This window comes from Talpa europaea (assembly GCF_964194135.1).
Source record: "Talpa europaea genome assembly, chromosome: 7".
In the NCBI taxonomy this organism is placed as follows: Eukaryota; Metazoa; Chordata; class Mammalia; order Eulipotyphla; family Talpidae; genus Talpa; species Talpa europaea.
Window position 1 is genome coordinate 252,138 of NC_140074.1, and position 15,914 is coordinate 268,051.

General features: G+C 71.6%; 2 protein-coding genes across 2 annotated transcripts; one reads left to right on the forward strand and one right to left on the reverse strand.

Annotated features, from left to right (window-relative positions):
• Positions 1–374: 374 nt before the first annotated feature.
• On the forward strand, positions 375–1,991 carry LCN10 (lipocalin 10; the record flags this gene model as incomplete). The annotated part of the gene is made up of 5 exons (XM_084236269.1): positions 375–485; positions 898–1,037; positions 1,247–1,317; positions 1,630–1,737; positions 1,927–1,991. 5 exons carry the CDS (start codon positions 375–377, stop codon positions 1,989–1,991), a joined length of 495 nt encoding a protein of 164 aa, XP_084092395.1.
• Positions 1,992–4,073: 2,082 nt separating this feature from the next.
• Positions 4,074–9,054, reverse strand: LOC311172741 (histo-blood group ABO system transferase 2-like; the record flags this gene model as incomplete). Its single annotated transcript, XM_084236270.1, has 6 exons — positions 4,074–4,795; positions 5,069–5,232; positions 6,648–6,849; positions 6,964–7,005; positions 7,809–7,881; positions 9,027–9,054. The coding sequence occupies 6 exons, from the start codon at positions 9,052–9,054 to the stop codon at positions 4,105–4,107; spliced, it is 1,200 nt and encodes a 399-aa protein (XP_084092396.1). The 3' UTR covers positions 4,074–4,104.
• Between the last annotated feature and the right edge of the window lie 6,860 nt (positions 9,055–15,914).

Consider the following 15,914-nt stretch of genomic DNA (forward strand, 5'->3'; position numbering starts at 1 on the left):
CCGCACACATACCACAGGTGCACACCGGCGCGCAGCACCCCGTCCCACCCGGCTCCCCGCTGCTTTCCTGACCTCCTGCGAAGACTCGGCTGGCGCCGGCCTCTCTCCCGGACAGGGGGTGCGCGGGCCTCACTGCAGGTGAAGCTGCCCCAGTGCACACTTGGGGTGTCAGGCCCGGGTGTGGCCTCTGCCTCAGGGCCGGGGAGGCCTCGCCCACTGGCTGAGGGGCCAGCGCCAGCCCCTGCGTCCCCAGTGGGCCCAAAGCCGCTGCCCCGCCCCCAGGCTGGCCAGAGGCTCAGGGAGGGCGGTCCAGGCGCGGGCAGGGAGGTTTAAAGGTGGTTTCCGGGCCTCGGGCACTGCGGAGGAGGGTGAGGATGGGGCTGGGGCAGCTGCCGCTGGCTCTGGCCGTGACGCTGATGCTGGCCGTGGGGTCCCGGCTGCAGGAGCAGCCCCCCAGGGAGGCCCACACTGTCAACTGGAACAAGGTAGTGGAGCCCACTGTCCGGGTCTGGGGCAGGCCCTGGCGGGGGACCTGGGGCGCAGCTGGACGATTGCCCTGAGAATCCCCTCCAGGGAGGACCCGGGGCCCCAGCCTCTGCCCAGAGAGGCCTCAACCACAAGCACAGGCAGCTGCATGCCCCGCGGGGCTGGTGCTGCCAGGGTCACCTGGAGGCAGGAGAGGCATGTCCTGAACCAGGGGCGGCTGGCTGGGAGGAGGCCCGGAGGGGCAGTCGTGGGGAGAGGACCCGGCACGCCTGGCGATGGGGCGCAGCAGGAGCTCTGTGCGCAGGCCCAGCCCAGGGGCCTCGGCCCCTGAGCCTGTGGTCACTGTCCGGCGGGCCTGGCTGGCGGCTGTGGGGCAGCCCCTGCTGCCCTGCTCCCCCAAGCCGCCTGCAGTTTTCAGGGTTCTGGTACATTCTCGCCGTCGCCACGGACACCCGGGGCTTCCTGCCGGGCGGGGACAGGAGGAAGCTGGGGGCGTCCGAGGTGAGGGTGCAGCAGCCTGGCCAGCTGAAGGTGGTCCTCGTCTTCAACCGGTGCGTGGCAGCGCGGCCGTCACCCGAGGCTCGGGGGGCTGGCTTGGGGAGCCTGGGGCCGCCAGGGACACTCCCCCCAGCGATGGGGCCGCCCGGGCCGCAGGCCTCACCTGGGTTGGGAGAGAAGCTCCCTGGAGCCCCCCCACCCCGCCCAGGCCCCAGGAGTGGAGGGGTTCCTGTGGGACGCCACTCCCGCCCACCTCCCCCAGGTGGCAGGGGTGCCAGGCGCACGCGGTGACCCTGCGGAAGGACAGCAAGAGGGCCGTGTTCAGGAACACCTGTGCGTAGCCGTGGGCTGAGGGGAGGAGGCGCGGGCAGTTGCACCCCAACCCGTCCTGAGGATCTGGGCGGGCAGGGGTGGACACCCCCGTGGGGTGATCGGGCTGGCTCTGGTCAGCGCCTGGCCTTCCGAGGGCCCACTGGGCACTGTGCCCGGGGCCTGGGCCAGGAGAGGTCGAGGGGAGGTGTGGCGGCGCCTCCAGGTGCCCCTCTGGGGTGGAGGGTGCAGGGGATGGTGCAGGGGCGGGGCTGCAGGGGCACAGGGGCGGGGGTGCAGGGGTGCAGGGGCGGCGGGCTGCCCTCTCCCCTGCAGTGCGGGGCGTGCAGGGCTTCCGCGTGCTGGCCACTGACTACAGCTACGCCGTGGTGCTGCTGAGCCTGGGCCGGGCAGGCCGCGTCGCCAAGAGCCTGCTGCTCTTCAGTGAGTCCCAGGGCCCGCCGGGGTGGGGGGGTGCGGTGGGGCGGGCCGGGGGCTGGGCCCAGACTGGCCGGGGGGCTGCGTGAGCAGAGAGGTCCGACCGGGAGGTCAGGGGGCCTCCCCCAGGTATGTCTCCTCTGGGGGGGACAAGGCCGAGCGGCGGCTCCTGTGGTCCGTCTCGCCTCCTGCTAGGTCAGAGGGCGCTGGGGGCCAAGGGGGTGCGGGCCCAAACGGCAGAAAGGCGGGCTCTGATGTGAAGCCTCCCACCCGCAGGCAGGCAGAACGTGTCCAGCTTCCCAAATATGAAAAAATTCGTGGACATTTGTGAGATTTTGGAGATTGGAAATGGAGCGACTGTTCTCCCCAAAGACAGTAGGCACCGTGCCCGGGGGCTCCTGGGGCCCTGTGAGGCGCTGGCCCCGTGGGCAGGGAGGGCGGGGGGTGCCCAGGCCATCTTTGGAAAGATCTGGAGCAACCATGAGGGCGGCCAACTCACCCGGCCCCGGGGCCCTGCCCGCCGCCGGCTCCCAGCCCAGTGGGGCAGAGCAGCACGGGCGCGGGCTGTGGTGGGCACCAGGGTGGCACAGCACCCTCTGGGGAGCCAGGCTGGCCCGTCTGAAAGCAGGAGGCCCAGGCAGACGGGGCCCCTCAGAGCGCCTCTCCTCTCCGCAGCCTCCTGCGCACACACCATCCGGCCCCGAGACTGACACCAGCTCGGCTGCACCCTCTGGCCCGGGCGCACCGCAGCGGCGGGTCTTAGCCGCGAGAGGAGACCGGCGTCCTCGGCCATCGGCGCTCTGACCCTCCGGCCGCGGCTCTGGCCCAGAGGGACCATGTGGGTGCGTGGAGCAGGGCCCACGGCCTGGCGGGGGCACTATGGCGCCATCTGCCATGCCCAGCCCTGCTGCCCGGGGCAGCCCTCGCGGACCTCTGCAATGAAGCTGTGCCTCCCCGCGCCGTCCCGCACTGCTCATCATTGCTCAGGAGGTCGTTTGCGCATTCACCACACACAGACAGCACCTGCCCAGTCAGGCCTCAGCTGGCCCCTGGGGAAGACGGAGGCCAAATGGGAGGCCGGCTGCGGGCGCAGGCAGGCGCCGGGAGTGCGGGTGCCCAGGGCAGCCCGGTCTAGGGGCATGTGTGAGGTCAGCCGTGGGGCTGACTCCTGGCTGGGAGGACGGTCAGGGAGGGCCTCCTGGAGGAAGCGGCATTCAACTTGGTTAGTGAGCTCTGGTGGGGCTGAGGGGCAGGGCGCTTCGGAGGGGGACACGCACTCGGAGACCCCATTAGGAGGAGGTGGCAAGAAGCCTCCGGGGCCTCTGGAAGGGCACCAAGAGGGCCTGGGAGAGCAGGCGAGAAAGGCGGCTCAGGACAGCAGAGGCCCGAGAGCAGGGAGGGCTGAGCCGGGAGCCTCAGGACACGCGGGTGGAGGCGACACGCAGGCGCTGGGGTCTCGGGGCTATCGGGGGGAAATGGTCTTTTTGGTCCCTGAGACACACTTGGTAGGGAAGTCGCCGTGCGGGTGTCACCCGAGGAAGGAGGGGCCGGGCTGCCCCCAGCGACCTGTGCCCTGTGGGCCCTGCCGCACCCGCCTCCCGGGGGCTGGGGCTGCTGGTGTCCCCGGAGGCCTGCCCCTCCCGGCCGCGCGCCCTGGCTCACTGCCCGGTCCCCGGGGGCCTCCGCAGAAGCAGCACCCCCCACCCCAGCGCTCCCGGGAGGACCACTCTACCGGGCAGCCTCTGCGGGAAACAGCCCTTTTGTTCTTGGGAAAGGAAACCCGGGCGGGCGCAGAGAGACGCGGAAGGAAGCGGGCCAGTGAGCTCGGGGGACTCTGTCCCAGCCCAAGCCCGAGGAAGCCGGGATCGCAGGCCAGGCCTGGCCAGGACCTCCCTGGCCACGGACTCGCTGTCCGCCTCAGACGCAGGTGCCCGGGCCACGCGGGCGCCCTCACCCTGCTGCTCCTCCGCTGGCCTGGTAACAGGACACAAGGCCGGGGAGAGGACATTTAATCATGAGCCGAGGCCGCAGCCCAGGCGCGGGGCGCTCAGCACCAGATCCTCCTGGGAAGGGGGCGGGGGGTCAGACACTAGGTCACAAGGGGACCTGCAGCTGTGGCGGGCAGAGGCCGGGCAGAGGCCGCCTGGGGTGCGGGGCGGGCCGGGCTGCCGCCGCTGCAGGAGGGAGAGACCCGGCGAAGCAGCCTTCTGGGTGCCCGGTCTCTCGGCGCCTCGCAGCCACACCCTCGCCGTGACGGACACTTGGGGCGCCGCTGCAGCCTCACGTGGCCCTGGACCCTCTGGCCAGTGGGAGCGCAGACGTGCGGCACCGGGGCTGATAGGGCAGGGGCACCTGCTCGTGGGCGGGGTCCCCTCAGGGGCCCCGGATCTCCTGGTGGTTCTTGGGCACGGCCACGTACCTCAGCTTCTTCATGACGGCCGGCCGGCCCAGCAGCTGCTCGTCCCACATGTACTCCGGGGACAGCACCTTGGTGGGCTTGTGGTCCAGCAGGTACCTGTTCAGGTGGCTCTCGTCGTGCCACACGGCCTCGATGCCGTTGGCCTTGTCCTCCCCCATGGCGCGGTGGCAGGCCGTGGTGAGCCGCTGCACCTCGGCCACCGACCCCCCGAAGAAGGCGCCCATGTAGTAGAAGTCGCCCTGGTCCCAGGGGATGTAGGCCCGCGACTTTGGCCGGCGCTCGTAGGTGAAGGACCTGCGGGCTGCCCCGTAGAAGCCGGGGTGCAGGGTGCCGAAGAGCGGGGCCAGGATCTCCACGCCCACGTGGTCAGCGAAGCGCATGTCCACGTCCGCGCACACCAGGTAGTCCACCTCGCGCCGGAAGCGCTGCTCGCACGCGCGGCCGATCATCTCCATGCGCCGCATGGACACGTCCTGCCAGCGCTTTGAGGCGGGGACCTCCAGCACCTCCAGGCGCCGGCCGGGTGCGAGCGGCACGCGGGGCACGTCGGCCGGCCGGTCGGTGAACACGTAGTAGGTGACGCGGTGCCCCGCCATGAAGTGCTGCTCCGCCGTCTCCAGGAACAGCTTCAGGAAGACCACGTACCTGCGCGGGCGGGCGGGTCACCGGGACGCTGGCCGCCCTGGGCCGCGCGTAGGCCCCTCTGCCTCTGCAGGCCCGAGCGTGCCGCGCTAATGCCCTGCTCCGGCAGGGCCCGCACCCGCCTTACAGAGGGGAGCCTGGGGCTTCGGAGGCTGGTGCCTGCCCAGCCCAAGGCCGCAGAGCTGGCACCGGTGGCTCCCCTGTGCTGAGCTGCAGGGACCCTGCGGGGCCCCCTCCCGGCCCTGTCCCGCGCAGACGAGCCCCAGGCACCCTTACTTTTTGAGGGCGAACACAGTCAGTCCGACGGTGGCGTTCCGGAGCCGGAACTCCTCGTTGAGAATGTGGATGTTGAATGTCCCCTCCCAGACGATGGGGGCCAGCCAGGGGGTCAGGACCAGGACATCCGTCCTCCTGCGGGGCAGAGCCTCAGGGACCGGGAGCTGGGCAGGGCGGGCGAGCGCCCTCCGGGACCCCGCTGCCTTCCTTGGCTCCAGGGCCGCCCCCTTCCAGCGCTCTGAGCCTCCACGGGGCCCGCCAGACACAAATGCAGACACGAGGTCGTGTCAATCGCGGCCAGCTCTTACCCCACTGGACGCCAGAGTGGGAGCTGGGTGCCCAGCAAGGTCCCCTCCCCAGGAGGGAGGACAACCACCCCCCCCCCCGCCCCCACGGCCCAAGGACAGAGGCAGGCACGTGGCCACAGAGGGCGAGAGGACAGAGCTCCTGGGCCCGTCCTGATCTGAGCCGGAGCAGAGAGGCTGCGAAGCCGCGGCAGGGGGCAGGGAGGGCAGGCCAGGGGCCAGGTACTGGGAGGGCAGGGAGGGCAGATGAGGGGCCAGGTACTCACGTGGGTGTCAGCACCTGGGGCTGCGGGTAGAGCATCCTGAAAAACACCATGCAGGGGGGTGTCTGCTGGGGAGGGTATGGGGGGTTGTCTGCAGGGAGCAGGATGCCCTGCACTGTGCAGGCTGGGGGGGCCCTGCAGCAGCTGAGACAGTGGCCAAGCACCCACATCCCCACCAGGGCACCCGCTCCAGGCGCGTCCTGTCCCCAGCCCCGGAGGCGGGTCTGAGCCTCGGGGTGCAGTGCTTTCCTGGGGCGAGAGGGGAGACACTGAAGGGACCCGGGGGCCAAGGGAGTGGCAGGGCCACAGAACGCTGCCCGCCCACCTGCCCCGGCGTGTCACTGGCTGGGCGACACGTGCAGACTGAGCCCGGGATCCCGGCTCTTGGGTAACTGCTGGGCTCCCTGGAGGCGCTGGATGAGGCATCTCCCCAGCACCCTGCTGGAGGGGCCTCTCCGCCTGCTCCCCGACGCTCTGGCCGCGGGGGGTGTGGGGGCAGCGCCGGTGTGGACACTCACCGGGGCAGTTTCACCACCTGCCAGCCACCTCTCTGGTTGCCATTTTCACTGCAGACGACAACGGGTGGGGGGGGGGGGACCAAAGTTCAGGGAGGAGCTCGCCGTCCAGCGGGGGCTGTGGAGGGACGGCCTGGCACTGCCCAGGGCCGTGACGGCCGACTCCCCGGGGAGCCCCTCCCAGCCGTGGACACGCGGGCCCAGTGCTCCGGGTGGGTCATGCGGGGAGTCTCCAGAGCCGGCTGGTCCTCTGAGCCCCCTGGGCTGCCGCGCCCCACCAGGGACCTCAGCACGGGAGGAGACGGCAGGGGCAGGGGGACCTGGCGCACGCAGGCTGGGCTGCTGTGTGGTTCTGGAAAGATCCTCTGGGCCCCGGGGGAGGCTCCACGTGGGCCGAGGACAGAACGGCCAGGCCGGAGCCCTCTCGGGCAGGGAGAGCCCTTGAACCTGGGAGGCAGCGGCAGGTGTGGGGTGAGGCTGGGGGGGTCAGGCCCACCGTGGTCTCTACCTCGGGGGTTGGGGGGACGGCTGGGCCATGGGCTCCCTGGGGTTCAGGGGCAGGGGGGCAGGGTACTCGGGCCCTCCAGGGGACCCCAGAGTCGGGGCTGGAGGGCAGGTGGGAGGTTGGGTCGGTACCAGACCTGTGGTGCTCACTCCCACTCGGGTATTCCTTCCAGGCCTCGGGCTGGGACGAGCTGCTGTGGACAGAGCAGAGAGGGGCCAGGAGGAGGCCCAGACCCACATGGGGTCTGTCCAGGGGGGCCAGCCCGGCCAGCTCCCTGGGGCCCACCCAGCCCCACCTGCCCACTCACCTGTGCCCTGGCGGCCAGCTGGCCCGGCTCAGGAAACCAGCCCTGAGGGAGAGTGGCGAGGGCGGATTGAGAGGGGCATGGGTGGCCTGTGCTCACCCCTGAGAGCAGCCTGGAGCCCCAGTTTTCCCAGGAGGCAACCAGGTCCCTGGCAGGGCGGGGACCAATTCTCGCCAAGGCCCCAGAGGGGCAGGAGCAAAGGTCCCAAGAAGAGGCGACGGGCGGTCTCTGGGGCAGGGAGGCCGAGGGGAGGAGATGGGGGGCCGGGGAGGGGAGGGGCCTCCGGGAGAGGAGGGGGCTCCTGCGGGTGGTGGGGGCACAGAACCTGACGCCCAGGCCTGGACATCAGCCGGGGTGAGATGGGCAATTTGAAAGCGCAGGGGCCAGACTCTGCTGGGTGCACCCCAACAAAGGCCCCACCCCGGAGCCCCGGAGCCCCGGAGCCCCGGGCCAGGCAAGGCAGCAGTGGAGGTCCCGGGGACAGGCTGCTCAGCCTGAGGCTGCCGGGGACATTCCTGCGGGGATCTGAGCCCCGGGAGCAGCCAGGGGCCCGAGCCCAGGGCCAGCGCCTTCTCCCCCGGGAGTGGCCACAGCCGGGCCCTCGGCCTGGGCCTCCCCGGCCTCACACGCGGCCCCTCGGCCTGGGCGTGCCCATTAGTGAAGGCGGCACAAGCCCCCGCCACGTGAGGCTGGGGGTGGGGGGTGCGTGGCGGGAGCCAGACCGCACGCCTGGCCCCATGGTCCGTGGTGACCGGGGAGGGGGCTGCTGGGGAGCCCCCAACCTAGATGGGCTGCTGGCTGTGGGGCCTCCCAGCCTGGCGGGTGGCCCCGGCTACCGCGTTTCTTACCCGAAGCAGACCAGGAAGACCCCGGGCATGAGCAGAGAGGTCGGGGGCCGAGGCCAGCCGCATCCCGGTTTCCCTGGAACACAGCGCGGTCTGTCCCTGTCCCCCCAGGCCGCCGTCTCCCGCCCGGGGCGCCCCGCCGCCGAGACTGCTCTCCTCCCTCACCCCGGGCCCCGACCGCCCGTCCCTGAGGCACCGAAGGGCACTGAAGGGCACGCTGGGGTCCCGGGGCCCCCGCTCGGGGTGTGCCTCGCCACCGAGGGCCCTGGAGACGCCCCCGCCCCCTGCCCGGGGCGGCCGGGAAGCCAGCCCTGGACTCTCTCCCGTCGGGCCCCGCGGCCGCGAGGGGCGGCTTCACGCTCAGGCCAGACGTGACCGCGGCCGTGTCGGAACAGCGTCCCCTGCCCGCCCGGCCCTTCCCCAGACCAGGCCCTGCGCGCGGCCGGCGCCCTCCGCGGGGGCCGCTGGGGGCGGCTGCATTAGGAGAGGGCAAGAGGCAGGGAAAGCGAGGGACAGGGGAGGGCCCGGGGCCGGCCGGGCCTCTGTGGCCACACCTGGCCCTCCCCGTTGCTTCCTGGGAGTGTCCGGGCGGTCCCAGATGCCACTCGACCGGTTTTCCCCGGGGGGGGGGGGGGGGGGGAAGGAGAGGGCAAGGTCGTGGCCTCTGAGGGGCCCGGGGGCAACACTGGCAGGTGGGGGTCGTGAGCAAGGAGGGCTGACCTGGCCACAGGGGGGTCAGGGGGCTGCCCCCCCAGCCCGGTGAATCCGCGGCGGTTTGATCCCCTCCCACCCGGCCCAGCCTCCACCGCAGGTGCACCCTCGGCTCGGGGCCCTGAGCCCCCATCCTCCCGTGGGGGTGCCGGGTCCCCGGCACACCAGGGCCTGGGCGGGCAGGCTCCCGCTTTTGCTGGGGGCCTCTCTCCCAGCGGCCAGTAGACCAGCCCAGGGCTGGGCGGGGCAGGGGGCCGGGAGCTGCCCCGGGGCGCCCCTCTGGGGAGGGGGCCTGGCTCTGGGCCCAGGCGCTCAGCACCGGGAAGCCCAGCTCAGGGAGAGGCCCCGCGAGACCCCTGGAGATGGCCGCGGTATGCCCCGCCCCGCTGCCCGCCTGTGAGGCTGAGCTCTGGGGTCTCAGGCGCTCCCCCCAGCCTTGGCCCTGGCTTTGGGCTCAGGGCCACCTGCCCTTGGGTGCTTCCTGCTCGGGACCACGGGGTCCCCACTCACCGGCCTGCGTGGAGTGCCGCTCCGTCATGGCTGGGCGCTGCCCTTCCTGGACCTTCAGCCCTCACACCCCGGGGAGCTGAGTCCTGGTTCCCAGGCTGTACCTCTGGCTCCCCCAGCCCCACACTGGGGAGGTGCCTGGGGCTGTGCCCTAGACAGACACCTCCTGGAGCCAGGGTGCAGGGGCAGGGCCTGCTTGACTGACAACTGAAGGGCCACGCCCCCCTGGCCAGGGCCACGCCACTCTGGGCCTGCCCCCCCCCCTCAGCTGGCCAGTCCTGCCCCCACCCCGCCCATCTTCCTGGAGGCTGTGCGACCTGGAAGGATAGAAGGGGCCTCCCGCGCCACCCCTGAGAGGGCTCCAGGGGCCCCACGGCCCTGGCCGAGCTGCGAGTGTGGCCGCTGGCCCTGCTCCAGGGCAGGGAGGGGGCACCGGACCCCCAGGCCTGTCCACTCCAGAAAGGCTCTGCCTCCACCACCTCAAGGCAAAGCCTGCTCTGGTGCGCGAGCGTGGCGGGAAGGCGCGTGGTGCCGCCCGCGCGTGACAGTCTCCAAATCAGGTGCCCAGAGTGCCGGTCCCCTCCTGGGGAAATGTCCAGCCAGACAGGGACGGCCCACAGCAGGGCCACCGAGGCCCGGGAGCTGCCCCCGTCCAGGGCCCCTCGAGGGGGCAGAGGGACAAAGTCAGGCTCAAGACCTGTGCTGTGTCGCCCCCCGGCGGCTGTCCCGGATACCCCGCGGCTGCTCGGGTCCTCCCTGGCTCCCGCCTGCGCCTCCCCCTGCCCGGCTGGGCTTGGGGAGCAAGAAGTTCAGTCGGATGAGCATTCACGAGTTTGCTTTCCCGTGTTTCTTGCCATTTCTCCTTGTTTGACAGGTTTGTCTCCTCGCGTGCCAAGGAAAAAGGAGTTAACCAGCCGTGGCTGAAAAGCAAGCGGCCCCTCCCTCCGGTCCCCCCCCCCGCCCCCCTCCCCTGTGCGGAGCCGCGCCCTGTTGCAGAAAGAAACTCTGGCCTTTTCCCCAGGCCGGGGAAGAGCAAGCGGGGCTCCAGGGGCGGTGGGGTGGGGTCGGGAGCTTTATCGCGCTCGCACGAGGTCCCAGACCTGGGCGGCCCCGGGAGGGCTGAGCACCCGCTCGAGCCCAAGGGCTTCTTCATGCGCAACCGTCTCGCGTCCATCACACGGTCCTGAGCACAGACACTCTTGACCAGAGGGGAAAGATGCTGCCAAGGGGGGATGGCCTGGGAGAGCAACCGCCCGGCCGGCGTCAGACCTTGTCAGAAGGTAACCTCGTGGCGGGCCTCCCGTGGCGCAGCGGGTGGAGCGCAGCGAGCCGGCCGCAGCCTCTGCAGCGCGGGTGCGATTCCCGGCCCGCCAGGGAGAGCCCCACACGGCTTGGCAGACCGCCCCCCTCCCCGCTGCTCCCCGCGGCACTGCTCTCCGTCCGTCTGCCTGCTCTGCTCCCCGCTCTGCCTCTGGCGAATCTCAGCCGCCCGCACCTCTGGCCTGTACCCCGGTTCTCGTATAAATAAATAAATCTGTAAAAAAAAAAAGTAACCGCGTGTAGATAGGCTCGCTAAGGAGGCCAGCGTGTTGTTGACACTTTCTCTGCCTTACGTGCTGCGCGGCCTGTGACTCTTGAGCAGGAAGCAGGAAGGGCTTTCTTTGCCGAGCGGATCCCTCCCCGCCTGCCTCCCCGCTGCCCTCTGCACACACCCGGCCCCCGCCTGCGGCCGCTGCCGCCTCCTCTGCCACGACTTCAGCCAGGGTCCTCCGCACCCCGTTTCCTTTTCCTGGAGCGAGTCCTGGTTCCCTGTGCGGGGAGTCCTCCCCCAGGTCTCCCCGCTCCCCACATTCTCCCTCCCTCCTCCAGCCCGCTCTGCCTCCCATTGTCCTGCTGCCTCCCCCTTCCTGGGTGGGGCAGGGAGCAGGGCACAGGGAGCCCCTTCCTGGGGACCCCTGTCACCCCGTCACACCGTCACACTTTCACCACCGCATCGCGGCTGTTCACGGTCCAGAGGTGCGGGGGCGGGGGTGGGACGGGCCCGGGCTGGAGGTTTGGGGGTGGGCACCCACCGGCCAGCTCCTCTCTCAGCTCCTGGAGTGTGACAGACGCGAGCCCGGAGGGAATGTGGGGTGGGAGCCTTTATCCTTGACGGGCCAGGCCTCCGGCAGCCCCGTGACAGCTGGGCTGCAGCCTGGCGAGCGCAAGTCGGCGCGGCCCAGGGCCTGATGGACAGACCTGCAAGGGGGAGGGCGCCCCATGAGGCCGGGGGCTCCCCGAGAGCAGGAGCCCATGGCCCAGGTGTGGGCGCGCCGAGCAGCCTCGGAGCTGAGCCCAGAGACACACTCGTCCATGTGGTCTGGGGCGCAGACCCCCCTCATTCAGGCGCAGGCAGGGCCTGCGCGACGGAGGACAGGGCGCCCGGCAGAGTCGTGGGGTGCAGGCCCGTGGGGGCCTCACGTGTTGGCCACTGGCAGGAGGTAAAACCACAGCTGTGCAGCGACACTTCGTGGCTCCCGCTCCCCAAGGGCCCGAGCAGGGGGCCGCGGGTCCCCCCAGAGGCGAGCACCTGCGTGTCCACAGCAGCCCCCACGGTGGCCGGAGCGCGGGAGCTGCAGGGAAACGGCACGTGTCGCACACGCTGGACGCAGCCTGGCCAGGGAGGGACGACGTCTGCCTCGAGACGAGGGCCCGAGCCCAGCGAGGGGACCCAGTGCCCGCAGGAGCGGGCGCCCCGGCCGCCTGGGGTCGGGGGAGTGGACGCTGGGCCGGGGCAGCGGAGGCAGCTCCTCCAAGGGCAGGGCGCCGACCCCGGCCGGCCACGCGCAAAGGGCGGGAGGCGCCCGAGGCGCCCAGGGGCTCCTGGCTGGGGCCCCCGGGACCCTGCGTGAGGACAGGGCGGGCGCGGGGCCTCCTCCGGCAGACACAGGCAGGTCCCCGCAGCAGGACGCCAGCACCCCCCCCCCCCCTGCGGAGAGGCGCGGGAGGAGGGAGCTCAGCTCTCCCCGGCATTGGGCAGGGCTGGCCCAGGGTCCACGGCCCGGGGGGTCCACTGGCCTCGGCTCTCCTCCCGGATCCTGCTTCTGACGGCGCCTGAGCCCCCTGAGCAGAGGGTGGCCTGGGGCCCGGGACTGAGGACCGGGAGCCACAGACACCCCAGGGCCTGGCACAGCGGGGCCAGGGCGAGGGGCCTCCCCATCAGTCTGGGTCCTTCTGGGAAGGCGGGCAGCGCCCTGGAGTGAGGGCACCTCGCGGCGGACACCCGGACACTGGAGGGAACGGGGCACACGGGGCCCTGAGGACCCTGCCCCACCCCGGAGCCCACAGGCCCTGCTCCTTTGCCTCCTGGGCCCTGGGGGAGCCCCTGCCCTGAGGACCCCGACGGGGGTGTATTCTGCTTTCTGCTTTCCTGCCGAGCGGCAGTGCCGTGGCCGCCACCTGGGGCGGGCTTGTCTGCTGTGTTCAGGGGGCCCCTGGTGCGGAAGGGCCCCCCGGGCTGGTTCTGGGCGTCCGCCTGCCTCCAGCCTCACCCACCGTGGGGGGCCGGCCTCCGGGCCCAGATGTGGCGGCTCATGGCGCGGGGACGGGGGTGAGGGGACTCGGGCGCCTCCACGAGCCCCCAGCTTCTCCTGGGGCAGGGCGCTCAGGCCTGGGGGGGAGGGGGCGTCAGGACCACGTGCACCCCCCACCCCCAGGAGCTCCCAGCCTGGAGGGAGAAGCATGAAAACACGCGTGAGGGGAGGACTGAGGGGGCCCGGGACCTCAGGCGGGTCTAACCCCCGTCTCTGCACCCCGGAGTGTGTGCTGGGGCGCCCGGGGCCTTGGACAGAGGAGGGGGGCCGGCAGGCAGCCCGTGGGGCTGCGGGAGGCGGAGGAGGGCGGAGGAGGAGGCAGAAGAGCTGGCGGCTGCAGACACCTGGCGCCCCGGGAGCAGGAGCAGGTGGGCGGCCGCCTGGGGGCACCTCACTCGACTCAGCTCAGCCCAGAGTCTGCCGCCCCGTGGGGCGCGCCTGGAGATCCTGCGACAAAGAGCAGCCCGGGCAGACGCCCCCCGCCGCAGGGGCAGCCTCCATCGTCCCCGCTGAGGCCGGGCACCGAGACGGAGCTGCGCGGGGCCTGCTGGGCCGGGGGCCGGGGCTGCGGGCGGGCTCGCCCCGACCATGGGCCCTCTCTCACTGCACCCCTCCAAATGAGAGCGAGAGGGGGCAGCGCCCCAGTCTCCCAGCAGGGCAGCGGGTGAAGGGTGACTGGCGCCCCAGGGGCCGGCCGGTGCGGGCGGGAGGGGTGGGGACAGGCCTGCGGCGCCCTCTGGACGGCGCTGGCCCCGGCCCCGGCAGGCAGGGCGTCTGCCTCCACCACGACGACCTGATTTTCCAGCTCCTGGGGAGCGGCCTGACCAGGAGCCGTCGCCGGAGCCCAGGCCCACAGCCTCTCAGTCACTGCCCGGGAGCCACGCAGGCCCTGGAGGACCCGCCTAGTCCCCGTGACCCAGCGCTGGCCATCGGGTTCCGGGTGGCAGGGCAGACGTCGGGGTCCTCTGCTGTCTCGGGGAGTGAGGCCGACTTCGCGGGTCCTCAGAAGGAATGTCCACTCTGTCCTCGTGGACAGCGGAGCCAGGGCTGCATGGGGGCAGCCGTCACCCCCACTTCAGCCCACAGCCTTCCTGCCCAGTACCCCCGCCCAGCTGGTCCCCAGAGCCCCTGGCTGCATGACACTCCGGTCCCCATCCCTCACCCGCTCAGCCACCCTCCGAGGGCACCGCCAAGTGGGTGTTATCCCCACCTGCCCCCCTCCACGGCCCGAGCAGGTGAGCGTCCCGTGTCTGAAATCTCTGCCAGGTCTAAGTGCTGTGAAGGGACGGAGGGCACAGGTGCCGCTGCCAGGAGGGGCGTCCCCACGGCCAGGCCCTTCTGACCCCCCTGCCATGCAGGCACGTGCGGGCACACGGGGCAGACGGCACGGCCCCTACGGGCAGGCTTGGACACCAGCAGTGACCAGGAGAGGATGCAGAGGCCGGGGAGAAGCGGGAGAGGTCACTCCCCCTGGAGGCCGGGCCGGGCCCCCTGACCCCGCAGAGCAGGTGCCGGCGGCTACAAGACACTCCTCCCGGAGGCCGCGGCCCAAGCGAGGCTGCAGCTTCAGCTCTGGGAGACACGAGGCGCGTCCCGGAGCCTTGGCTCGCGCATGGCCCTGCACCAGCGCCCAGAGCAGGCTCTGCTCGAGTAAAGCTGGAGATGAGAACCCCGTGACCGGGGCCTCCCTGGGCCGCAGGGGTCGGTCTCAGCCCCGTGAGGCTGTCACAGCCGCTGCAGCTCGAGTGCGACCCCCGGCCAGGGAGCTGCCCACTGGCGCGGCAGACCCATCCTGTCCCCCGCGGCCCCCTCAGCCGTGGGTTTCAGTGGATCCGCCTGTCCTGCTCCCCACTCTGTCTCTGGGGAGTCCTCTCACCCCCTGCACCTCTGGCCTGCACCCCAGTTCTTGTATGCAGAAATAAATAAAAAATAAAAACACAACTCTTTTTTTTTTAAAGATTTATTTATTTACACAAGAGCCAGGGCACAGGCCAGATGCGCGGGAGGGTGAGAGGACTCCCCAGAGACAGAGCGGGGAGCAGACAGGCAGACGGACCAAAGACACTGCTGAGGGGAGCAGCGGGGAGACAGGAGAGGTCTGCCGCGCCATGTGGGACCCTCGCCGGCTGGGATCGAACCACGCTGCAGAGGCTGTGGACAGCTTCACGGCGCGGGGAGGCCTAAGAAAACACAACGCTCGTGATTCAACAAACAGCACCGGGCGTGAGGAGAAGCCACGGTCAGGACAACGCACCGTGAAGCTGCGTTGGTGCCCAGCGGGCAGGCAGGGCGGAGGCGCCCCGAAAGCAGTTCCAGGCACGCGCACCACCCGCGCCCCCAAGACCCCGCGAGGGGCTGGAACTCGCTTCTGCCCCAGGTGTCTGAGCCGCCGTGCATGGGTGACTGCGCCGAGGGGCCGGGAGCGCAGGCGGCTGGGGGAGCTGCCTCACGGCTGGGGGGGGGGGCGCAGGCATTGTGCTTGGGGCTCCCAGCGCCCCCGCCGCCCATGCCCTGACCAGGGCCCTCACGAGGGGGTGCGGCGCTGGCAGGGGGCGCGGGCTCCACACCAGGCCCTCGGGCATGTTCCTCCAGGTGTGACATTCGCGGTGACAGAGCCTGAGACAAAGGGGCTGGTGTCCGGCAGACCTGGCAGGGCTCCAGGAAAATGGAGCCGCCCCCGAGCCTTTCCCAGAAGCCATGGCCCCTGGCCCCCCTGTGTCCTGGGCGCTGCGGAGGCGCTGGTCCCGGGAGGGAGAGGGCGAACACGGGGGTGTGGGCACCCAAAGGCAGGCCCACGGGGGTTAGGCCACTGCGCCCAGACTCCAGGTGGCGGTGGTGTCTGCGCGCTGCCCCGCCCTGCCCGGGGGCAGAGGTCCCAAACTTGAGCCCAGCGGCCAGCACCCTGGGGACAGCGGCAGGCGCCAGGGTCCCCAAGGAAGGACCGTGGACGCGGAGGCCCGCAGGCCAGGGCTGCTCCAGGGCGTGGGAGCCCCTGACTGGGCAGCCCCAGAAGGCCCCCTAGCGGGACCGGCCCACAGCCACCGGCCGCGAGCAGGGCACATGGGGGTGCCAGAGACAGGCGGCCGCGGAGGCCACAGCAGGAGGACAAGCCGCAGGACATAAGAGAGGAGGAGTAGAAAGTGGGGCGCTGGGTCCCCCAGGAGCGCTGGGGCGCAGGGCGGGGCAGGGCTGGGGCAGCCTTGGAAGTCTGACCCCCAGTCCAGCCGCCTCTCTCCCCCAGGGTGGGCTCTGGGCCTGGTGCCTGCCCCCGTGCCGCGGCTCAGAGCCAGGAGGGGGCGAAGGCTGGCTCCGGGGCTGT